Genomic DNA, 27,117 nt, shown 5'->3' with positions numbered 1-27,117 from the left:
ATTAAATTATAATGGAAATTTACCTTTTTAAGTGCGTACTTTGGGTCTTCAGGAAGAACCATTATTATCTTTCCATCAGGGTATTCGGCTAAAATTCTTTCCTTTTTCCACCCCTAAATAAAATGGATATATTTATATAATTTATTCCACATAACCATTTAAAAGGAAAAAAGCAGCATCAATTTATCTGCAAATTTTCATCAATATAAATTATCTTATACCTTAATTAACATTTGGCTGTAAGGGCATGGCATAATTAGTCAGCCCATTTAAACACACATAGTTAGGCAGAATGCAAATTCAAGTTAAACCCTACTTATACAAACATACCCTCCCACTTCCAGACATAGCTAAAGTATCAATTTATCACATCCCACTTCAAAATAATTCTGAAAGGTCTTAATTCACATAGTGTGAAGCCCCTTAAGAGTACCCCCATGTAAGTTATCCTTCCCCAGATTCTTGTGAAAAGAACTTAATTCTTAAATTTATTTTGAACATGGTTACCTCCACAAACACACACTCATGGTTTTATGTCTGGCATGCGAAAGACCTCCAGGAGGTTTTAAATGAACTGATTTGCATGCAGTAGCCCAGTATGTAAGGTATAGTTTTTATTCTTATTGATCACAACTATCGAGTCACAAGAAGGAGACTATAAAAAATATAACTACCTTCTAAGAATCTAATGGGGAAGAAGGCTACGTTGTGTGGTTCTGAAGTTAAACATACTCAAAAAAAGAGAGGTAATTAATTCTTCTTCAGATCCACACTCGTGGTGATTAATGAGCAGAACCTGCATGAAAAAAAAACAAACAAAAAGCCACTTAAATCTAGTAAGATGGGACTGAACCAGAGGTTAAAACTAGGAGTTTTGAAGTCGAAATACAGAAGGAATGAGCTGAATGGATTGTTCCATTTGTCTTACCCAAGCAAAAAGGTGTTTGCAGAAGCAATATTAGTACTTCCTATTAGAATAAACCATCATCTTCTTTCTGAAATCTGTGCTTTCTAAAAATATTAAAGCTGAATGAAACCAAGATAAAGGCAAATGGATTTTTTACTTTAATTTCATTACTCTGACAAAGCTTAGTTTTGTTACTTAAATTGGGATGCTATTTTTGTTGCATTGGTTAGAAAGATTTTGTTAACAAGACTAGATGCTACGGCCATTTGATCATTCTTGAAATTTCCAGGTAAACCCTAAGATTTCTTTGATAACTCTAATAGCATCTATCAGGGCTATATAGTAAGATCCTGTAAATTTACCTGGCATATTGTCCTCACATTTTAATCAAGAGGAAAAAAAGCAGAAACAGTTTTAGAAGATTTTTTTCAAGAAGAAACTAAGTCTAGATGAAAAGCAACACCACCATTATATTTCTATAAATATAGTTATAGAAATCTGAATACAAATAACATAGGACCAGAGGCATATAGACATCACTCTTAAAAACACAGAATTTTCATAGTTTGATAAGTTTTATAAGTGAAATTTGAAAAGCTCATTTCCAAAAAATAAGAGCTAAATACTTTTCACTTGATTAAACTATAAATTCTTTACTAAAGAACAAATAGTTTTTAAAACTTTTTAAAACAACAAACTTTTTAACATTTTTGAGATTTTCTTAAAATAATTTCATAGTTTAAAGGAAGACCAAGATTACTGTAATGAAGAAAAGAATCTGATTTGGAGTGGAACTAAGATATCATTTAGTCCAAGATACTTCTTTTATAATGTATACAGAAAGTTGGGTCAAATTCCTTCAGAATGAATTTGAAGGGGCTATCCAAATTAATTGTCTTATTAGAATTTTATACAGATTTAATGAAATAGAAATTTTATCACATTGAGATGATTTATACTTATTTATATTTTAAGGATAATTTCCCCTTTCCAGCTATCTGGCAAAAGGCTTTCACAACTAAAAGAGAAGCAACAGAAAACAATAAAGCCAAACTACTACCTATATATCCAATGTTTGTATTAGAGTTAAAAAAATACTGTTATCCATATTGTTATGTTCATACTAGAAAAACAGATTATAAAATATATCAAAATAAGAGGTCAGAAATAAAAGGAGAACAGATTAAACTAATCTCCAGGGCTATGAAACTAACTACCTCTGTGCACTAAGCTCAGCTTCTATTTGCTTTCTTTTCAATTGACAAGTCATACATAAATTCATCTACCTGGGCATTGAAGATTGAAAGCTATTACTGGTCTTAAAGTAGAACCATGAGTTAAAGTTGGCTGTCCAAGATTATTTGGAGACAGTAAAGGATGTGAAGGAAGGATAGTTTTGAAGGACACTAGAATGGATGGACACATACATACATACATACACAAAAACACACATGAGTGCATGCTTTTACAAGGATATTTACAAGGACCAGAACAGTTTTAACACCTAATGTGACACCAATTTATTTAGGAATTTTAAAATCACATCTCTGCCAAGGGATAAGAATGGGGAATGATATCAAGAGTATTTTAAAATAGAGAGTCACGTCAAATAGCTTGAATTTGAACAACATACATGAAGACAACAATATAAAAACAACTTTGAAAGATTCTGGGATTCTATAATCAATGCAATAATAAGCTACAAGTTCAGAGGACTGAAGAGGAAACACGCTACAGACTTTCTCACCAGAGAGGTGATATACTAAAAATGTAGAATGAGACATATTTTTGGACATGGCCAATGTGGAAATTTGTTTTGACTGATTTAAATGCTTTTTTATATGAGCTTTCTTTTGTTTTTTTATTGTTCGACGAGGAAGATTCTGTGGCAAGGAGATAAAAAATGCTTATAAAAATTAATTATAAAATAAAATCAATGTCTCTAATAGTACATTGTGGGTCAAAACTAATTTTTATATTCACACGGTTTAGAATAATGGTATTATCATCTCTTTACAATATTTAGGGCTTCTGCTGTCAGAGGCTTTAAGCATTAAGACATCTTAAATTTTGTCATGCCTTATTTGCCAAATATACTATGTTTACAGTTTAAAACTTTGTAAATCCTTAACACTTTGGGTGTCTTTTCCCACTACTCTGCCACAATCAATGCAAAAGCATTGCAATGCATATAGGGGCCACAGAGAACTGATGGAAACATTTAATTTTTTGTTTCAGGGCACTGAACTCTCGGAAGAAATATTATCAATATTATAAAAAAGTCAAGCAATCAGAAAAGAAGGTGGGCCAGACACATAGAAAGAAAAAAGGAGAACTAATGGACAAGCCTTCATTTTTCCTTTGAGAGTCACATAAAGTCAGGAAAGTTAGCCAAAAGCTTCCATATACCACAGAAAACAAAGGAATTAAAATCTGAGGACCTGGGTTTGAATCTCAGCTCTGCAAATTTCTACCTCTGACCATTTGGGCAACTAAACTCATTCAATCTCTCAGGACCTCAATTAACTCATTAAATTGAACTAAATAAATAGCCTCTGAAATTTTCCAGCTTTAGATCTATCAATTTCAATCAATAAACACTTATTAACTGCTTACTATGTGCCATGCTTGGCAGTACAAAGATAAAGAATGAAACAATCCATTGTTTCAAAGAACTCACAGAATACAGATCCCTATGGAGCATTTACAGGATATGAATAAGCATTTCATAGGAAGTTAAGGCATGGATGAACTGGAAATTATAGGTGGAAAAAAAATAAAAATCCATCCTACTATATCTGTTTTGAAATAAGACCTAATATATATAAAAGAATTACACTAAAACTACTTATTAAAATGCCAATTGCAACATATTTAAACTCAAGAGATTGAGAGATTGAGTATGTTTGGGTTAAACTAACTTTAAAAAATGTTAATATCTAAATATCTCAAGTAATTAAAAAAATGTTAAACCCTTACCTTGATGCTTAGAATTGATACTAAGTATCAAAGTAAAGGCTAAGGGTTAAGTGACTTGCTCAGGGTCACATAGCTAGGAAGTGTCTGAGGTCAAATTTGGACCCACACCTCTCCTAAACCCAGGTTTGGTGCTCTATCCACTGTGCTACCTAGCTGCCCCCCTAAGCAATTATTTTTTTAAAGGCCTATATTAGACACTTCTGTGAGGCAAATGTCTTAGAAATTAGCCCATATGTAATTCATCATCGTAACTTTTACTTTACATTTCAGCACTACAGTTTGTGACACCAATCAAACCAGACTAATTTTAAATTACCCAAAAGATTAAGTAATATTCCACTTAAAATATGAAACTACTACTATTAAAAGACTGATGGATACTCTCTAGCAAACACACTAGAAATGTCTGAAGGTGACCCAAAGAAACCAAAAGGCAAAATGTTTTGCTTATGCTTTTTTGAGTACAAACATACTATAAAGAACATAAGGAAAAAAAACTCAAGTTCCTATCAATTTTGCAGAAATTTTCAAAGAAGGGGTCCAAAAGATGGAAGAAAATGTCCAGAAAGGAAAAATTCCAAGTTTGATCAAATGGCAAAGGCTTATAAATTGCAGTATGACAGGTAGATGAAGGATAGAACACATACTTGTCACGTCCAGCCTCCCCACCCCCAAGTCTGGCATCTTCCTATTCTTTTCAAAATTTTGCCAAGATAAAATCTACAAACCCTGCCACATCCATTAGAGTTGTAGGGGGAAAACAACCTTGATGAGATGTGGAATAATCTGAGTGATAATGAAAAGCAGTCATACAAAAATAAGGCAGCAAAACCAAAAGATATGAAAATAATGTTGCTGATTATAAGCCCAGAAGAAAAGTTTGAAAGGGAACAGCAAAAGCTTCTTGGAAAAAAAAAGGTGGTGGAAGGTGGGGAAAGGAGGAAGATGATGAATTAAAAATATATAATAATTTTCTTAAATATCATAGAGTGGGAGGAAACACTAAGTGAAGCACCTTTTTTGTAGCACTTAATTTTTAAAACTGGAAATAGGTGTCCTAGCTATTTTGCCTGGTTTATGTAATGTGGATATAGGTGTTAGGAATACTTTGAAACTATATCAAACATTTTAAAAATGAAAAGAAAATTTAGGGTTTTCTTCTCTGTGTTTTTGCTGTTGCTATACCAAGACATTTTTTTAAATTACAGGCTTTTGTGTGTGATATTTATGTTCACTGGCTAGAAATCCCAGGCTGTATACTCACATTATCTCTGTATATCTGGAGGGGAGGTGGATTGTACCTATCTCCACATAATTATATAAACATACCCACATGTAATAATACACACACACACACGTGTAGGGGTGTTTATATATATGCTCAAATTCAATATCACAGGGAAAATTAATTTGTATCTTTCATAAAGTGCCATGACCCAAAGCATGCACTGTTAAGAGTAGGTCTATACAATAATTGTCCATCTTGCTTAAAATTGTCAATCTATATATAATGAAATAGTAATTTGCTGCCATTCTTAGATGTGGCAAGGGGGCAGGTTTTCAGCAAGCATTAAAAATGGTTTTTTGGTTGTGGTTGTTAAATGCTATCATTTTAAAATGGAAACATTCAAAAAAACTAAAGGGACAGTGTAGCAATGGAAATTAAAACATTCTGTACCAAATATTTGGAACATTTTGTTGAGTTTTTTTATGTTTTGAATGCTAAAATGTCTTCTATAAGCAGTATTAATATTAATAATTAAGCAGTATTAATATTTTTTAAAAAGACTGATGAAATAAAATAGATCATGGCATCTAATTGAGATTTTGGTAATGGCCTAAAAAGATTTTAAAGATTTTGCTCATGCTTTACATGTGCTTAAACATTATCCTTCAGTTTTTACATTGCTATGATACTTATCCATAGAGGCATTCAGAAAAAAAAAAAAGAGCATTCTGGGTCTTCATTCCATGAGATATGTTAATTTGTACATATAAGTTTTTCTTCTAAGATTACCAAAGAAGATTACATGGTCAAAACTGGTATGAATCTCAGACAACATCTAGCCCAACCTTAATGGAAAGTAATGTTCAAAATAGCTAATTGTCTTCTAGCTAATACACTAGTTAAAACTAGGTTTTTTAATTACAGAACTGAATCATAGTTCTTTTTCTTCTTTTGCTGAGGAAACTTTGAGAAAATCTATCTTATGCTTTGGAAAATAAAAATTCTGACTTCTTGCTCTTTAAAAAGAAAAAAAAGGGGGGCAAGCTGGGTACCTCAGTGGATTGGGAGCCAGGCCTGGAGATGGGAGGTCCTAGGTTCAAATCCGGCCTCAGATACTTCCCAGCTATGTGACTTTGGGCAAGTCACTTGACCCTCATTGCCTACCCTTACCACTCTTCTGCCTTGGAGTCAATTATTGACTCCAAGATGGAAGGTAAGGGTTTAAAAAAAAAAAGTTCTTTTCACTGACAAAATAAATCATTTAAGAATATTAATGATAATCTGTCGCAAACATCTCATTTTGCAAATAAGGAAACTATATTTTAAGTAACTCTAATTCTCTCAACATTAAAGATTAGGTAAACACTGCTAGAGAAAATACCTCTCAATGGCACTGATCTTTTGTGTCTCTGATCAATGTATTGCATTATGTGGCTATGTTGAAGTAGAAACAGCAGAGGAAGAGAAATGGAGTTGGTATAGAAATCCCCTCCTCACTCGCTGTTGAAGCCACCAATACTATGAGACTAAATGGGGCTTCCCTTGGGGAAAAGGGTACCCGGGGGAAGGTGTGCCGCCCCTCAAAGGTTAGAGGGAAGGCTTCTACACAAGCTGGGGTAAGTGGTGACCCAGTTCATTGCTGCTCTGAACCAGGGCTCACACAAGCCTCCCCCCCCAATCCATCTTCTGCACCACAGGGGGTCAGGCTTAAAGATGGATCCCTGCCTGACAAAGCTGCAGCACTCCTTCCCTTATCTGTAGCTCAAATAACCAGGAACGCTATCTGACTTTAAAGTATTTAATGAAATAATCAAGATAATGGATGACAGTGAAGGAATAGGTGGTGGTCAGTGGGTGCAGGTTGCCCTAAAGCTTAACTTCTTCAGGTCCATCACCTTGGGGAGACCGAATTGGTCTCAACCCAAAGCTTCTCCCGCCCTTCCCACTAAATCCATGCCTAATATCCTCAGTTCTGTTTATAATCAACTAGGGTCTCTCTGTAAGGCAAGGTTCAAGGAAAGATGGAGTGTCAGGGATCTGCTCCCAAAAGGAGTCCAGAATTCCCCCAAACTGGTTGGCACGGTATTGGACAATGTAGATATCTCAGATGGCAGAGAACAAGGTATCAGATCTTCTGTATCAAATCAGGAAACTCTCAAGGATAGCCTTCAGGTTGGTTGCTCAGAGCTTGTTTCTCCTTCCTCCCTCACTGAGCTCCTATCCCTGAAGACCCCGTTCTTAGGAAATTCTTCCCAGAAGTTCCTCTGCTCTTTCAACTGCCGTTTGGTCTTCTGCTCCTCTTTCAACATTCTATGTCCCCTCCAAGAATCTTCCCTTTGCTTCCATCATTACAGTATGTATTAAGACTCCAAAAGACCAATAACTGAAATCTACATAAAATAACCTTTTCTCCAGAGGTCCAAAAATATAAGTTGCCAATAAATAGTCTACTCTGATTCAGTTATCTAGCTCTTTAAGCTGACAAATATGAAAACTCTTGAATGTTTGGTCAGGCCCAGGCCTAAGAGGAGGCAAAACTGACATAGGGACCAGAATTTTTTATTACCAACAGGCATTTTTCTGGAGACAAAGTTCATAAAAACCTATAGCTAGAAGTACTCTTGATTACATTAAATGCTGGTAAAGAATTATTGATTTAGTGTGTCTTGAATTTATAATCAGATTTTTGAAAAAATGAGTAACTGATCTTTTTAAATGAAGAAAAATTAGTTTCAGTTTTAGATAAAGAAATAACATGATATATCCAAAACTAGATCCAAAAAAGTTGAGGCATCTAAGTAATCCTGACAGTAAAAAAGCCCCTGATCTTTACCCTCTTACTATCCATAGAGATAATAGTGATTCATGTAGAGTATGTACCTAAAGCTTCCCCCAATCCAAAATGAGCAAAAAGGGAAACTATAATGTATTTATTTGTTAAAAACAAAAACAAGCTGAATTAGATGAAAAGGGGAGAAAAAATCTATGAGATTATTTATTTTTACATTTATATTCTTAACTATTTATGGAGAATCACATTTAAGTTCTATAGGAGAATTTTTTTTCCCCTGGGGTTCTAATTCTTCCCTGTGCCATATTTTAGAGATGCCATAATTAACTGACCCTCTAAAATCTGTTTACTATACAACTTTTCTAAAAGTAGATAACTACAAGTGAGATGTGGAAAAAGTATTAAACAAATATTTTGAATGGAATTTTTTAGATAGTCTTGAATAATTTGGAAAAGACTTTAAGCATATTTCAATAAAAATATTTCTAAAGAAAAGGACCATTAAAAAAATTCAGTAAGAAGTTACGGTCTACTCAGTACCCAGGATGTACATAACCAGATAACATTTATACAGTCATTTAACATTTGTGAAGTTTTTATTTGATCCTCACAAGAACCCTAGGAGAATAGATGCTATTATCTCCATTTTCTTTTCTCATTTTTCAGTTGTCTACCTCAAGTCCAACTCTTCATGACCCCTTTGGGTCAAGATACTAGAGTGGTTTGCCCTCTCCTTCTCCAGCTCATTTTATAAATGAGAAAAGTGAAGCAAACAAGGTTAAGGGATTTGATCAGGATCACACAGCAAGTGTCTCAGACCAGATTCAAACTCATGAAGATGAGACTTCTAGATGTCTGCACTCTATCCATTGTACCACCTCGCTCCCATTTTACAGATAAGGAAAAAGACTGGGAGAGCCTGATGGAGGATTACAACTCAGGTCTTCCTGACTCTAAGTCCAGCACTCTACACCAGTGGTTCCCAAAATTTTTTGGCCTACAGTCCCCTTTCCAGAAAAAAATATTACTTAGCCCCCTGGAAATTATTTTTTTTTTATTTTAATAGCAATTAATAGGAAAGATAAACGCACCTGTGGCCATCACTGCTCCCCTGGATCGCTATAGCACCCACCAGGGGGCGGTAGCACCCACTTTGGGAATCACTGCTCTACACAGTAAAACCACCTAGCTGTAACAAGAATTCAATCCAAGTTTTTTGAATTGAAAGGCCCAGTGCTTAATACAATGCCTGGCACATAGCAGGCACTTAAAAATGTTTACTGGGTAAATATTAAAAAGTACAGCTATCATGCAAAAATTATATATATATATATATATTTGTATATATATATATATGTATATATACATACATACACCTATATATATGATTAAAGGATCCCACTAAGGGTCTTTGGAAAATGACTTAAGAATCAATAATGACATAAAGGAGAATCCTACTTAAAATGTTTTGTTTTTTTCCATCCTTCACTCATACACATCTTGAAATCACTACATTCTAATTAAAAGAAAACCAAAATTGTTAACTCTCCCCCTTCCCTAAATCACAGCATTTTTTTTTGAGGGAAAATAGAGCAGCATAGATTAGGTTCTGAGAATCAGGCCATCATTCAGCTACCAGTCTGCTCTAAGAGCAGATAGAGATAATGGCAGATGATGTTTGGTAAGCTGCTCTGAATCTTATAAAAATAAAAAGTATTCAAATAAACTTGGTTTTTACTAAAAGCAGCTCCAACTTGTCATTTATAAAGATATTTATTTACCAGCTAGGACTATAACTTAAGAAAGTACAAAACAAATAAAATTCTTTCCTAGAACAGTGACTCATAAGAATTTGATATGTCAGATCAAACCAATGATCCATCAGACTCATGTTCTTACTAAAACATCTATGGGAAAGAATAAGAGATTTATCCAACCATATTGAGAGGTTAAGAACTATAATGATAAAAAGAACTCACATTTCCATAGCACTTTAGAGTTCACTGAGTGCTTAGCTTAAGATTCTATCATGGGGCAGCTAAGTAGCACACATATAGAGCACCCAGTCAGGAGGACTTGGTTGGTTCAAACCTGTCTTCAAACACTAGCTGAGTGATCCTGACAAGTTGATTAACTTCCGTTGCCTAGCTCTTGATGATCTATCTTAGAATTGAGACTCAGACAGAAAGTAGAGGTTTAAAAAAATTCTTTCCTGGCTCTATGATCTACACATAATTACCATTTGTACACTTTTAGTACTTTAGAGGAATACAGTGTCCACATTAAAGCAATGGGCTGACTAATAAAAAACCACAATTCAGCAGGATAAATGTAAAATCTTATACTTTGCATTCCAAAAAATACAACTTCATAAGTTTAAGATGGGGTCCCAGAGCAGTTTGAAAGATAAAAAACCTTTGGGTTTTAGTTGAAAAAAAGCCCAATACTGAGATAGTCATCTAATACAGTAGCCCAAAAAGATTATGCATCTTAGGTTGCTTTAAGAAAAGTATAATTTCAAAGAATAAGGAGGCATTAGTCCCTCTTACCTAGTCAGTCCACATTTGTAGTACTGTATTCCATTTAGGATACCAGAGCTTAAGATGAATATTCATAAGTTAATCAACTGATCAATAAGAGTTATATTAAGCACCTACTACATGCCAAAAACACTGCACTAGGTGCTGAAGATACAAGTACAAAGAATGAAAAAATCCTAACTCACAAAGAAATTACATTCTAATGAGGAAGATAAATATACATAAATATGTAAACATAAATACAAAGTTAATACAAGCATATTCAAAGCAGTTAAATACAAGGAAGTTTGGGAGAAAAGGGACTAAGAGTTGGGAGGATCAGAAAAGGCTTTATGCATACGAAAGAGAAACACTTGAAAAGTAAAGAAGCAAGAACCTGGAGGACAACCAGTACAAATCTACAGAGAAGAGTAAGAGTGTCCAAAGAGAAGGTCAACTGAAAGCACAAAGTACATAAAGGAGAATAATATCCAATTAGACTGGAAAGCTTGAATTTTATCTTAGAAGCAACTGAAAGTGACTGGCACTCACATGGTCAGATCTGTGCTTAAAGAAAATTATGTGTGCAAAATGGACTGGTCTAGAAAGAAATTTGAGGCAGGCAGACCAAATAAGAGGCAGAAATAATATAGGGAAGAGATGATGAGGTTCTGCATGAGCGAAGATAAGGAGTTAAACTCAAGAGATGTCATGAAGATGGAAATGGCAAAATTTAGCAACTGATTAGATACGGAGGGCTAAGAGAGGGAGGAATAGTGGATAATGCTAAGATTATGAACCTGAAACACTAGAAGGTTGGTGGTGCCTTCAAGTAAAGGAATGTTTGGAAGAGTATGAGATTTAGAAGGAAAAATAATGCATTCAGTTTCAGATAAGACAATTTGGGGACATCCACTTTGAAATGTCAAAAAAAAGCAAAGGAGACTGAGGAGTGATCAGACAACTAGTTGAACCAAGATAGACTAGTGTAACAAAAACCTAGAAAGAAAAAACTAACCAGGAGAAGAGCATGGTCAAATAAAGCATGTATTAGGACTGAGAAGAAAACATCAGATTTGGCAATCGAGATCATTGGTAACTGAAAAGAGCACGTTGTTTCAATTGAGTGATGAAGTTAGAAGCTAAATTTTAAAGGGTTGAAGACAGAAAGGTGTGGATCTAGAAGCAATAAGTAGAGCCAACTTTTTAAAGTAATCTGTGAAAGGGATGGAATAAAATTGATGGTAAAACTAGTGAAAGTATTTTAAGGATGGAGGTTTAGAGGTATAGGAAATAAGGAAAGAACCAAATGATAGAAGGTGAAAATTCAAGCAGATGAGTAAGGATGTAATCTGCTAGGAAAGAGAAAGGCCAAAACAAAGCAGCCGAGATGGTGAAAAAGATCTTGATTGGTTTAAGGAAATAGAAAGGACTTGATGAAAGAACTAGAATTAATCTGGAAAAGATTGGCAGGGAGAGGTTGGAGGTCTTAAATTTCTTGAAAACACAGGCTTTATCTTTCATCTCTTTGCATCCTCCACAGTACCTCGCACAACAACTTGCACACAAGCACACAATTACTTTTAGATTTTTTAAAGGAGAAAACAAAATTAAACCAGAGGCTTCACAATGAATCAAAAGGTTATTCTGATGAATCACTTGAAAAACTAAAGGTGATGCAGGACACGTAGTGGGAGTTTGAACTTACAGCTGAAATTGAGGATAAGGCAAATATTTAATTTGGTTATGTGGTACAAAGCCCAAGTCCATCCCCAAGATACTCTGAGCAAATTTTCCTACAGGAAATATTTCCATATACTAAAGAAGCTCTTAAGTCTGTGCCAAAAAGTTAAGTCTCTCCTTAATGAGGGAGAAGCTACCGCTCAAAGGGTCTCCCAACAGTTTGGTCCAAATGTATCTCACCAAACGGTATCCAAAATCAGGAATGGGGGATAAAGAATAAGAAGAATAACGAGAAGGCAGAAATAGAATGATTTCCAAATAACCTTTTCAGCTCTAAAATTGTATGATCTCTGGGGTTGTTTTCACAGAAAGATATAAGAAAGGAAGAGACCAGAATATTCATTTCAGCAAACCAAAAAATCATCAAAAAATAAGAATTTTTACAGGTTTTTTAATGTGCAATTCATTTAAATGTTACTGATCTTATTGGGGGAGGGGAGCCCCTGTTTAAAGAGTACTGATCCAGTTTCTAGAGGAAATCTTTTCTATTTCAACAGTCTTTGATTTCACCAATGAACACAGCCATCTTCACACTTTAGTGAACAGTTTTAAATGTTGCTGTCACAAAAAAAAGAATTCGACATCTTGTGTCCTAACCTCTGCTGATTCAAGTCATTCTGAATTGATGTGCCTAGTTCTCAGACCATAAACACAATCTGTTGACAGGGACAAATCTGTCATTCATCTTGATTACTATGAACAATTCACATTTATATAGGAAATTTTACACCTCGCAAAAGACTTAGAAAGAGATTCACTATGCTAACATAACCTTCAAAAACTGAGAGCCACCTACATATAGATCTGTAACACTATGAAATACAAGTTTAGGGGGAGAAATTCTTATCTTAAGAATATTGAATTTCATTCCCATTTGAAGATGTGTTTTATTACAGCAAAACTTTCATTAATAGCATTCAATCATTACTCTGGAGGACTGACGAGGAAACCCGCTTCCTGCATCTCAATGGACAATAGGTACAAAAAGAGATCTAGAACAGCAAGAGAGCCCAATACGTTAATATGTTTGGGTTATTTTACTTGTTAAATATGGAAGTATTCTACGGGGTAAAACTGGAAAGGACTCACCAGAAAGCGACAATTATGTAAAAACAAAAACATCAATAATTTTTTTAAATACTGCTCACTAAACTGAAAAAAAAACTTAACCTTTCTGATTTTATTTTTGCATTGGAATATTCTTTAGTAAGACAAAAATGCTGAATGATATGAAAAGGATATTACTTTTTAACACAAGTAATAAAGGCAGAACAACAAACTCCTTTTTAGTATACTCCACACTTGAAGAAGCACACACAAAAAAGCAACACAGAAGATAGAAATAAAATCATCAGTACCAAAGGCCAGATTTTTCCAACTTCATTTCTATTCTTATAACCAAGAAATCAAAGCTGTGTACTCCTCTTAGTACTTTATGAGCTTCAATATTTTCACATTTTTCCTAAAAACTAAAAAATTTCATTTTTATTAATTTTTATTTTTCAGACTCCATATATATATATGAAATGGACATACTTGTAACACAAAAAGGCAAATAAGAATTTGGACCTCTATGCAAAGGAAGACCATCTGCTAAACTCAATTCCTTCTCTCAAAGTTAAAAACAAAACAAAACTGAAAATTATATTAAAAAAAAACCTTAGCTCTGTCCCATCAATCAAAAAAAGAAAAAATATCATGCTTGAGTTCTTTTTTGGAGTCTCACCCTCTAAAAAATTTTTTTAACTTAGATCAATCTCATTCCTTTTTACATGAGACAATCAACTTGGTTATTGACAAATTATAGGAAATATGAAATAGTTATTTCTAATTCCAATTCTTGATCTGCTCAACAAAATGTGTTAAAATAAATCTTCAAATCTGTTCTTAGAAACATACTCTTAGTTTTTATCTCAATGAAAACTTAACACTAATTGCATTAGCACTTTCATTTTATCAATAGCCATTTAAACCAATTACATCCAAATTTTAAACTATTTCTAAAAGTAAAAGTGAGTGGAATATTTTCACTGAAAGGTAAAATTCAGTATATTGCATATATATGTACATATATTAACATACATTTGGTATATGTATTATATATATTTTGCTTTCTTAGCTGGTTACAAAAAAGATTCTAGAAATGTGAAGTTCCATGCTAAAATACCATTTTGCTGAAGAATCTTTACATAAGCAAGTCAGGAAAAGGCAAATTTCAAAAAATAAATCTGTATCTTTGAACAGATTTTCTGTATATATGGGTCTTAAATTTTGCTGAGCATATTTGAAGAGAAAAAAGTTAGAATCCAAGACAGTCTTAAGTAACTTTAGTATCTTAAATAAATGTGAAAATTTTATTTGAGAGAGAAAACTGGTGACTGAAGTAATGACTACAAGTCTTAAACTTAAGATAAAATGGATCTAACTTGGGCCAGAATAAGAATATCTGAATAATTTCCTAGTGTTCTGAATACCTGTATGATGGAATGGTAATCTCAGTTCAGATATCCTGGAGGTCTTATCTGTGTGAGTGTACAGTACTGAAGGTAACATGTATGTAAATATGGATTCCAGTTTGTATTTCAGATTATGTGGGAATAGCTTTTGGATAATATCGCTATTTTCACAAGATATCTAAAATAGTTCAAAATTGCTGAAAATTTTACTATATCAAACTCAAATGTTACCCAATATACCTAACATGCATAAAAATGAAGAAAAAAACATAGTTTCCTTATTCTTATACAACTAAACAATAAGAACTTAATTGGCAAGGCTAGAGAAATATAAATAATAAAATTTTTCTACATAGTAGTCTCTTATAAAAGCCAAGAAGAAATAAAAATTTGAAAGTCATCTAGATGTCATTTTTCAGAATACTATCATAAAAATCACATGATACAAAGTTGTTCCAAGCCATTAGACAATTAAGTGGGGTTGACATTTTTCTAAGGGCAAAATGAAAAGAAAAACTGCCCAAATGGAACAACATAACTTCTTCACAGAAGCTCAGAACAAAGGCAATGAAATGCACATTTAAAACAAAAACTCCACCAACACTAACTGACCAACATAAGTAGTTAATTTTTTAAAGCCAGCTTATTACAGAAATGTTTTAATTTATAACACTAGAAACTTGAAAATATGTAAAATATTATTTTAAAACCCATTCAAGAATTTATTTTTTTGAGAAGCTATGTCACTAAAAATCTGCCCATTTTGCCCATAAAGTCACATGAAAGTCTCTTACCACATATTTTACAGCACTTATAAACTGGTTGTGGAATAGCAAATGTTGCGTCTCGTCTTCTGGATTTGAAGCTGTGTAAAGCATTCCACAAATATTACATGAAACTGCTCCAAATCTTTTTTGTCCTGCATCCTAAGAAAAACACAATATATTACTCAAACATTTCTGAGAAAATGAATGTAATTCATAAATGTGAATACAAAATATGTGTAAGATGAAATGTGAAAAGAAAAATCTATACTGCCAAACTTAACTCTAAAATTAAAGCACAATTGAAAACTATTAAATAAACTAGCAGTTGGCAATTTAATATTTGGGTGGAATTTGTACAAAAGGAAAAGAAAACCAGTTTCATTTTTTTATTTTTAAGAAAACCAGTTTTTAAAACAATCTCTCATTATCCAGAGTCCTATAACAGTTTTATACCTAAAAATATCTGGGTTTCATTATTAAGTTTTGTAATATTTCAGGTCCAAACACTATGTAATGGTAAGAATGAAGGTTTCCTGAATGAATAGTTTTATGCATTATCTATGATGTAAAAAAATACAAATTAAAATAACTTTACTACCACATTACAGATTCTACATTCAAAATGTCTGAAACATACTCCTTTTTAAAAGAATCTGTACAAAAAGTAAAATGACAAATACTGGAAAGGATGTTAGAAAAGCAGAAACACTAAAGCCCTGTTGGTAGAATTGTGAACTACTCCAATCATTCTGGAAGACAACCAGGAACTATGCTCACAGGGCTATAAAACTGTAGATATCCTTTTGACCCAGAGCAAAGTTATTATTAGGTCTGTATCCCAAAGAGACAGATGTATATGTGCAAAATAATTATAGCAGCTTTTTTTTGTGGTGGCAAAGAACCAGAAATTGAGAGAATTCCATCAATTGGGGAATGACATATTACATGTATATGAATATGATGTAATTCTACTGTGCTATATGAAAAGGATGATTTCAGAAAAATCCAGGAAGACTCATATGAAGTGAGTAGAATCAGGGGATCACTGTACATCACAATGGCAATATTATAATGATGATCAACTGTGAAAGACTTGACTACCATGATGAATACAATGATCCAAGGCAATTCCAAAGGTACATTATGAAAATCTGATGATCTCTAAATGAAAACTGAAGTCTAATTTTTTTTTACTTTTTCTTGAGGTTTTTTCCTTTTTTGCAATATGACTAATATGAATACATATTTTACATTATTTCGCATGTATAATTTACATCATATTGGTTGCTTCCTGAGGGGAAGAGAAGAGCAGGAGAAAAAGAATGCAGAACTCAAAAAAAAAATTTAAATGCTAAAAATAATAAATTTTTTTGTAAATTGTAATGAAAAAAGAAAAAAAGAAATAAAAGTAAACTACATATTCAATTTTCCATGGAAATTGTTCTATTCTGATATGACCATAAAAACTCAAGGGGGAAAAGTTTTCCCATTAAAAATATAAATCAATTAATCAGTGAGAATTAATTCTTTGTATTTGTATTCCTTGGGCCTAGAATAATGCAACAAGTACATATTTGTTGACTGACTGAAAAAATCCCTAGTCACAAGGAAGCTAAGGAGAAGATAGCAAGTATAGTATATATAAAAATTCATACAGCATAAGAGAAAATGAACAAATAAAAATATATACAAAGTAAATACAAGTTAATCTGAGAGAGAGGACAACAGCTGCTGGAGAGATCATAAAAGGCTTCATTCATGCTGATGATAATGACTAACTTTCATCTTAAAGGAAAAGTGGAACGCTGAGATGGGGGTAAAGAAGGGGTGCATTCTAGGCATGGGAGATGAGAAATGAGATGGGAAAAGAAGTGCTCTGTGTAAGGAAGAGGGAAAGCCAGTTTTGGTTGGACCCAATAAAGGCTGTAAAGGTAGACTGTAGAGGACTTCAAAAGCTAAACAAAGGACTTTCTATTTTGCCTAAGAGGCAATAGTGAGCACTAGAGTTGGATGAGATTTGATATGGTGAAATTACAAATCTTACACAATGGAAAGATGTGAGGCTTTTGGTAAGAATGGGGAGGTTTGGAAGAGGAAAGAGATTAGAGGGGAAGATGAGTTCAGTAGGCATACCAAGTTTAATATATTTGCAAAACTAGATTTACTATGTACCAGGCACTGTGCTAAGTTCTGGAAATACAAATATAAATAAAGTTTATGACCTCAAAGGCTTAAGTTCTACCTGGGGAATAAAATACATAGAGAAAGCTGGAAGGGAGTAGGGTCAGGGAGAAAATAGGTACAGCTTGGTATACAGCACAATGCAGAAATAGCTGGGAAACTGGGAAATGGTCTGGAGACCTAGTTCTGGGCAAGATAAGGTTAAAGCTTGCCTATTGTTTTAATTTTTAACCAATGAAAAGATGGGTCAGAAAAACCTATACATACTCAAGTTGTTCACATGGTCTATTCTGAAATTACATTTACATATAAAAATAATTACATACTACACTTTTCACAGCCCTCTTTTATCCCAGCAGGCAAATTTCAATGATTGAATCAAGCTGATAAAAAAAAAAAAACTAAAAACTAAATAACCACTTGTTGGAAGGGCTGTGAGAAAACAAACACTTTAATGCATAGTTGATGGAACTATAATTGGTCCAGCTATTCAGGAAAGCAATTTGGAACAATGCCTCAAAATTTACTTAACTATGTATAACTCTGGACCAAGCAATTCAATTACTAGGTGTATACCACAAAGAGATCAAATAAAGAAAAAGAAAAAATAAATATAAAAAGTATTTATAGCAGTGCTTTTGGTGGTAGCAAAGAATTAGACACTAAAGGTGTACCTATCAACTGGGAAAAGGCTGAACAAATTCTATGTATAAAATAGAATATTATTGTGTTGTAAGAAATGATGAAAAGGGACAGGAAGCAACTAGCTGGTTCAGTGATTGTGAGTCAGGTCTAGAGACAAGAGGTCTGGGGTCCAAATGTGGCCTCAGACACTTCCTAGTTGTGTGATCCTAGGCAAGTCACTTAATCCACATTGCTTAGCCCTTACCACTCTTCTGTCTTGGAACCAACAAACAATATTGAAAAAAAAAAACAACTTTAAAAGACTTAAGAATTTAGATCAATTCAATGACTAATCACATTTCCAAAAAGACTAATGATGAAAAATGCAACCCACTTCCTGAAAGGTGAGACACAAGGTGCATGGCTGAGGCATGCATTTTTTAGACATGACTACTACATGAATTGATTTAGTTTGATTATGCATATTTATTAGAGATTTTGTTTTTCTTCTTTTTCAGGGAGGGGGAATAAGAGGAAGTAAGTCAGAGAGAAAATAGATTTGTTATTTGAAAAACTGGGAATGTTTTAAAAGATTCAATGAAATAAGCTTTTATTTTTAAAAATCAACATAACTGAAAATATATTTATTGTTATGAGGTTAACTGGGAATGTACAGAGGTGTATCTGGAAATACATAAGATAGAAAAAAAGAGCCAACAAAATTTTAAAATAACTTACTATGATCAACTGCTTATCACCATCCTTCTCTGTTTCTTTTAGTTTCAAATCTTTTGAAATCTTTATTTCCAAAGGGGAACTGTACTTTGTTGATGACAAGTTTGGCAAACTCACCCTTCAAATTAAAAAATTAATTACACATAATTCACACATTTTTGAAGCAATATAGCATTTACTATAGTGTTCATTAGTAAATAATGAATTCTAAAATTTTTTTTCTAGATCTGAAAATGAGTATTTAGATTGACTACTATAAATTTTTTCATCTGAATTCATAACTTTACACTTATTTACTCGTTCAAATATGTGAATTAGTTTTTCAAAGTACACATACATTTTCATATGGTCATGCTTCAAAAATAAATCTGCTATAAAATTGAAAAACACATACTATAAAAACTTCAACACATTTTACCTTTTGAGAATCTTTTTAATGAAAATTTTCTTTTGGCTTTTACTAATCTGATCAAATACAATAACAAAAACAATTTTTATCATGTTTTTTCTCTTAATGAACCTATGACTTAAATGATACAGGAAACTTATTAAGAAACCAAAGCAGATCAATAAGTGTTCTGAAACTTAGTTGTAAGAGTTTACTTTGAAACACTGCAAAATTAAGTGACTTGCTCAAGGTCATACAATCTCTGTGAGGGGACTTTAATGCAAGTATTCTTAGTTCTAAAGTCAGTAATCTATTTATTTTACAACAGTTTCTCATCTTTTAGCTTTAACTTCCCTTTATTGAACTTGATTTTTCATTTACCTAAACATTCAATTTGCTACAAGTATTTTCCTTTCAAACACTATTATAATTTTTTTTCTGCAGGAGTTTCCGCTTATCTTGGGAAAATGAAACAAAATAAGACTTGCTGAATAAACCAAATGGTAGTCTGAATTCTAGCACAGGCAGAATGGTGCCAACTAGAAAACAGGTTTGGATCAGTTTCTCCCCAGAGGATTAACAAAATACAGGTTCACAGAAGGAGAGTTGTTCAATTTTTCCTTTTATTTGATTCTCTAATACTTTCTTTGATGGACAAAAATGATTTATCAAATCAAAAACCAATCAAGAGAGGCAGCATAGCACACTGCATGAAGAGTTTGTTCTAGTCAGGAAGAACTGGTTCAAGACCCACCTTTAACTAATTCAGGTTAATCCTGATTTAATTTGTCAGTGCTCCAGTAAGACTGAAAGATGGAAGGCAGCTACAGATCTCCTTTGGGGAAGGGAAATCACTTACTAGGAGTTCCCTATATAGGTAAAATAAAAAACCTAGTTGTGTATAGGACTACTCTACTATTCCAAAGCTTTAATATGTCACAAATACATTAATAATTCATCTTTTCATTTATGTGAAGGTTAATACCATACCTGTTATCACTGGTCTTAGATATTTGGTTATTAAAAGTGTTTATCAGCTGCTTAGGAGTTATATCTGTAATTTAATAATAAAAAAAAATACATTCTTAGCCAAATAACTGGTCAAACTTTACTGCAAAAAGTCGAAAATACTATATATATGATAAATTTACTACAATTAAATTTAATAAATTCATTTAATAAAAACCATTAGATTCTTTTCCTCTCTACTTTTAAAGAATAGCCAATAAAATTATACTTGTTTATATACTGTGAATTTTAAGAATAAAGGCACAAAGGGTAAGAAATCCAGAATTTTATACAGGAATAAAATTTTTATTAGTGAGTTATTTATTCAATGGGCTTAACACACACTTTAAAAAATGACAAATGTTGGAAGGACAATGAGAAATATGCATGTTGATGTAACTGTAACTTAATCCAATGATTCTAGAAAGCAATTTAGAATTCTGTCACAAAAGTTGTTTAACTGAGAATGCATATTCTTTGATCTATTAATATCTACTAATCTATATCCCCAAAGAAAAGGGAAATGATTATGTATGTACAAAAAAAAAAAAAAACAGTCAAACGAACTTACAGCTGTACTTTTTGTTGTGGTAAAAAACTAGACACTAAATGTGTACTCATTACCTAGGGAATCACTGAACAAATTATGGCATGGGAATATAATGGAATACTATTGTGCTAGGACAGTTGCAGAAAACCTGGGAAAACTTTTATGAAATGATGCATAAGTGATGAGAAAAATGAGTAGAACCAGAACAACAATATAATATCATTATTGTAAAAATGAACTACTCTGAAAGATAAGAACTTTGGTCAATACAATGATCAACCATGATTCCAGAAGACTGATAATCAATGTTGCCAACTCAGGACAGAGTTGTAAGGAACACATTTTTGGATGTGACCAAGCTGGGAATTTGTTTTACTTAACTATACCTTTGATACAAGGGATTTTGTGCTTCTTTTCCATCTCTATCTTGTGAGAAGAGGGAGATAGGACAAAGAAAATAAATGCTTGAAAATTGAAAAAAATTTTGACTAAAAAATAGCAAATGGCAATGAGAGTGAGACAGAGGAGAAACAAGGATAATGAATCATTAAAAACACCAAAAATTAAACAAAAATGCTATGTAATACAAGTCCATTTTCCTATAACCTTGACAAATCCAAGTGGCTTAATTTTAAAGTATTACCTGGAGATTTACCTTCTCCTGTATCATTTTTGGCTTGATTAAGAAGAGGTGGCACTACTGCAGCATTTTTCATTGGAGTATTTTCTGGGCTAGATTCCAAATATAAGCTGAAATTCTGAACACACACAATTCAAAATTTTAATACATTCTGAACCAAACCATTTCTCTCTTGTATTAATTTCTGTCCCCTAACCCAAAGCAATAGATGCTAAAACTTACTAGAAGAGAGTGCATAAAGAGAAATTACATTATTTTATATTCACAGAAAACTTTACTTATTAAGGGGCTCCCTCAAAAATACATGGTTCATAAGTTATCCTTACCTTGATAAACAGAAAGTTTAGACAACTGACTCATTAAAAAATTATCAGCCCAAGGCACCTAGGTGATTCAGTGGATTGAGAGCCCGGCTTCTCAATCCTGGGTTCAACAATGATACATGTAAAAACCCAGTGGAATTGTTCATCGGCTCCAGGAGGGAGGATGAGACGGATAGAACATGAATCATGTAACCATAGAAAAATATTCTAAACTAATTTTTTAAAGAAAACTAAGAAAAAAAGGAGGTCCTGGGTTCAAATCTGACCTCAAATAATTCGCTTCACCCTACTCTTCTACCTTGGAACCAATATGTAGTATTGGCAGAAGATAAGGGTTTAAAAGCCTTAGAATCAATACTATGTATTGGTTCCAAGGCAGAAGAGTGGTAAGGGATAGGCAAAGGGGGCTAAGTGACTTGCCCAGAGTCACACAGCTAAGAAGTGTCTGAGGCCAGATTTGAACTTAGGACCTCCTAGCTCTAGGCCCAGCTCTCAATCCACTGAACTACCCAGTTGCCCCTGAAAGATAAAGGTTTTTTTCAAAAATTATTAACCCTACAAAAATTCAGCACAGTCTATAAAATTTACGTTAACTCTGGTTAATGTTACTTTTTCCTCACTATCACTTCCTCCTTCAAGAATTATTGGCCTATGGCACATGAGACAAAAGATAGCATTTGAAATAACTAAATAGTTCAAAGTAGGTTGAATTAGATTGAATGAGCTAATCTTAAAGAGTAAGGACTGATTTAACCTGCCCTTGTTATTCTTAAGAAAGAAGTTTGTCTCCAATACCTTTTACCTTTCCCTTCTTCTTAATGCCAGCACACCATTATTCCTACACTCTCTCTCTACCTATGTCAACCTTGCTCCAATACGGCTGAAGCACTACTATGGAGTCAAATGATTTGGATTAAAATATCAGTTCTGACACTTAGCTATGTGACACTAGAACTGACAATACTCTTGAGACCCATTTCTTTTTCTGAAAAATGGAGAGCAATATTTATATCGATTAACTCAAGAACTGAGAATAAGAAGGTATGTTTATGTTAACTACAAAATTCACTATGAATGTGAATTGACATAATTTACTGCTTTATTGGGTGGTGTGGTTCATACAGTTATCTGGAAAGATCAGAGTAAGACTATTAAACTGCAATCCAGTATAGCAGCTTTTGGAATATAATCATCAATGAGTAACACTCCCAAGAGACCATCATCTGCCTATTTCCAGCTAGCACACATCTTTTAAAGATCGCACTTCTATTAAATTTCCTTATTCATTATAGATACAGACAATAAGAGTACATATTATGTTCTTTTTTATCCCTCTGTGAGGTTATCCCAGGGCACACTAATTTCTACTTCAGGATTCTAGCAATAAAACTCAAGTTCTGAATTATAAATCCAGGTGAAGGTAAACAAGATTTAAAATAACACCAACTGAAAATCAGTTGCAGAAATTTTACAAACAAGGAACAAAAAAAAAAAGCTAGAATTTCCATGGAAATTTTAAAACTGTAAAGGAAGTGTCTTACATTTCCTTCCACTGGTTTTATGTTTATCTTCGTAAGCTAATAAAGACTTTTACTGGTCTATATCTTAATTTGCAGCTAGTTTATACCTCTCTGATGCATACAACCTAACCTTAACTAACTTTTTTAAACTAAAGCATTTTAGCTACAGAAAATCATAAGTTATTTGGGCCAAATTACTTTTTACACAGCACCCATGTCCCTTTGATATTACCCACAATTAAACTGATTACCTCATCAAGTGTTGGTTCAAGAGAATGTTTCATCTGATTATCCATTGATGGTTTGGGAGGATGTTTTATTTGATTATCCAGCTGACCATTTTCAGCAGCCCTCTCTGCAGTTCTGTTCTTTTCAGTTGTTTCAGCATTACTTTTGACTTCTTGAAAATAAATCTCTTTTTGTTTTTCCTGCTGGCATGCTAAATCTTTGTCATCACATGGTTTCAGCATTACCAATTGGCTTTGACTTTTTAGATGATGTATTTCTGAAGCTTCCAGATGATTTGAGGCTTGTGGAAGTTTAGGGTTAATTTTTAATGGGTCCAATTTAGAAGCAACTGGAGAAGCTAAACTATTCTGATGTAAATGGTTGGCTTTTCCTAGTTTAATTTTGGTCCATTTGGATTTCTTACTAGCTAATCTGTTTAAACCATTTAATACACATTTTACAGGATTGGCTTTTCTACTGGGGAAGAAACGTTTGCATTGAGTATTTTCATTTGGTTCCTTCAGAGTAATAACCTGTGTTTCAACTTCAGTTGGTTCCAACTTTGTCAGTTTCTCATCCTCTTTTCCACTTTCAGTACATGAAGATTCTCTCTTCACCTCAACTGTATCTGACTCAATTTCACCTGCAATTTCTTCACATAGCTCAAGAATGCTAACACGTTTGGTCTTTACAACTTCCTCTGGATGTTTATCCGTGTTTCCTTCGAGTTCTGTTGGTTGTGAATTTTTTGATTTTGTTCTGCTTTTCATTTTTGGATGAACTAATTCCTTCTTATTCATTTCCTCATTCCTTTTTGAACTCGGAGAAGTGACCATTTTTGCTTTTTTGACTTGAGAAGAGATGACAGGCACTAGTTTTGTTTCTTCTTTTTTAATTTCATGTTGATTACATTTTGCAGATCTTTGTTTGTTTTGAGGACCACAGGTACCATCTAATTTGTGATTTACCCTGCATTTCTTTCCTTTTGGTGAATTTGACACTTCACTCACTATACTTTCATTATCTTTAGAGTCAGGGTTTGTGAGCTTTCGTTTCACATTTTTCTGTACAATTTTAATTTGACTAGACTTAGTTTTAACTTTGCTACAGGACTCTGCTATATTAGTTGATATACTTGGCTTTACTTCTAGAACTTGACTTTTAATTTCTCTGTTACGTAAGGACTTTGTAGAAACATCTGCCAACTGTTGTAGTCTTTGTGATCTCCGATTAAGCTGTTCATTCAACTGAGTTCCACATTTTGATTTAGGAGTTTCTTGCACTGATTTTTTCTGAGGTTTCCTATTCTGTCTTAGTTCTTGTGAATGTTTCTTTACAATTACCTGGGTTTTGTGAATGCAATTAGATTTTTTCTCATTAAAGACAGTCTTTGATGACCTTGTGGCCATGTATGTTCCTAGTTCAGACTCATTTGTGTTACAGTCACTGGAAGATTTATTCAATGGTTTTTCTAATTCCTTGCTAGCTGATTTTGTTAGATTTCTCTGAGAATTTTTAGCTCCTTGTCCTTTTTGACTATTATTTTTCACTATTTTAGTTGATGTAGCAGAATTGTTTTCTTTTGATTTTCTTTTGATTTGAAATGTCGATTTCATTTCTGACTCAGAGCTCCTTCGCGTAATTTTAAATGTCCTTGTAGAATCTAATACTGAATGCCTAGTATTTTTGATGCTCTGGATTCCAGAACTATCCTTAAAATCTGTTTTCAACTGATTTTGACATTCATTTTCAAAATAAATTTTAGTTTCACTCAAGTTAGATTTCTCTGCCTTTCCTGGGGCATTACTAGAAACCGTATGATTGGACCCTGAAGGATTCTTATGTTTTATTTTGGAGGACTTAGGGGAGGTCTGAGAAGAATTTATCCTATTTGGAGACTTTAGTGCTGATTTTGTTAATGGTAAAGTTTTATGGGTGGTTCTATTTAATTCAAGTTCAGATTGTGACTTTTCAACTAATTTAGTTTGATATGAAGACCTAGCAAAATTATTGGTGGTTTTATTGGTCACTGACCTGTCGGTTTTGACAAAGGTTTTAGGAGATTTTTTCTTCTGTACTTTACAGTTATTTGACTTTGATTTATTTGATACATGTCGTGTTGCGATGTTTGTCTCTCTGTTTGCTGAGTTTGTCAGCCTGTTGTTATCTAGTTTCCTCCTTTTAGCAGAATGTTCTACTAATGTAGATTTCCTTTTCTGTGCTGCCATTTCTGCAAGTTAGAAAAAAAGTTTATAGTTCATTCTAACCAAGGCAATACATATAAATAGTCTCAGTTTTCCAAAATTTGAAACTTTTCATTTTAATTTATTCAATCTATACAGGGTTGGATAGTATATATGCTGATAACCCTAATATTTAAGTCAAAACTTTTATTATTTAAATACAATCTGGTTTAAGCTCAATTAAATCAAATGCATCTTACTTACAGTTTCTTCCCTAAAGGATGTAACTTCAGCCACCTTAACTTCTGAAAATGTAACAAAAGCATTCCTTATAAACTTGCTCTTGGCACATTACATTTTACCTAAAAGGAAGATGAAATATGAAATATTTAAAATTAATGAAAGAAGACAATAGCAATATTTTTTCTAGTATAGTGGATCTATAAATTACCACAAGGCTTCTAGACCCAAGTCTTAAAACTTTAGGGCAAATCCTCTATTTATCTGAACTTCAATTATCTAGAAAATAAAGCTACTGCCTTCATGAACCAACTAACACATAGCAAAAATTAAAGGTAATAAAATATCTGAAAAAGTGTACTCTGTAATCTACATCACAGTTTTAATAATAGTATTACCATGGCTTCCACTGTTATTGACTTCTACATAACTAACCAGTTAATATTGGATTTGTTATTCTCATTTAGAATAACTTTTGTAGCCTAGCAGAATGGAACTAGAGCTTGAAAATCAGAGGAAACTGGGTTCAATGATGAGCTCTATCACCTGTGTGATCTTGGACAAGTCACTTAACTCCATCTTTAAAATTATAAAGCTAGCTCTCTCCTGGTTTTCCTCCTGACTGACTGCTTCTTCTCAGTCCTCTTTGTTGGATAATTATCCAAGTCACATCTGTTAAATATAAGTGTACCACAGGATTCTATCCTGAGTCATCTTCTTTTCTTTCTCTATACTATTTCACTTGATCATCCCAATTGCTCCCAAGGATTCAATTAACAATTATAAACTAATGATTCTCAACTCTACTTATCCAATCAAAACCTCTCTACTTACCTCCAATTTCACATGTCCAACTACTTATTAGTTATCTCAAATTACATGTCCTGTAGACATCTTAAATTCAGGATGTCCAAAATGAATTCATTACCTTTTCCTTCAAACTCTTGCCCCTTCCAAACTTCCCTATGACTACCAAGGGAACCAACATCCCTCTCAGTCCCCAACATTAACAACTTAGATATTATCCTTGATTCATTTAAGTAGATATAGGATCTGCGGACATTAAGTAATTACATTAACATTTCCTGCTTTCCTCTCAAAAATATC

General features: G+C 33.2%; 1 protein-coding gene across 1 annotated transcript in view; it reads right to left on the bottom strand.

Annotated features, from left to right (window-relative positions):
- ESCO1 (establishment of sister chromatid cohesion N-acetyltransferase 1) overlaps window positions 1-26,118 on the bottom strand; it is a 44,549-nt gene extending 18,431 nt beyond the window's left edge. Inside the window, exons 1-7 of the mRNA XM_044666637.1 lie at window positions 26,035-26,118; window positions 23,611-25,817; window positions 21,520-21,634; window positions 20,309-20,372; window positions 18,934-19,048; window positions 15,418-15,549; window positions 24-113 (exon numbers count right to left, since the gene is read on the bottom strand). Coding sequence (XP_044522572.1) covers window positions 24-113; window positions 15,418-15,549; window positions 18,934-19,048; window positions 20,309-20,372; window positions 21,520-21,634; window positions 23,611-25,815 — 2,721 coding nt within the window. The 5' untranslated portion in view covers window positions 25,816-25,817; window positions 26,035-26,118. The remainder of the gene's footprint in view (window positions 1-23; window positions 114-15,417; window positions 15,550-18,933; window positions 19,049-20,308; window positions 20,373-21,519; window positions 21,635-23,610; window positions 25,818-26,034) is intronic.
- Between the last annotated feature and the right edge of the window lie 999 nt (window positions 26,119-27,117).

This window comes from Gracilinanus agilis, chromosome 1 (genome assembly GCF_016433145.1).
Source record: "Gracilinanus agilis isolate LMUSP501 chromosome 1, AgileGrace, whole genome shotgun sequence".
NCBI lineage: Eukaryota > Metazoa > Chordata > Mammalia > Didelphimorphia > Didelphidae > Gracilinanus > Gracilinanus agilis.
This window is presented reverse-complemented; position numbering and strand designations above follow the sequence as displayed.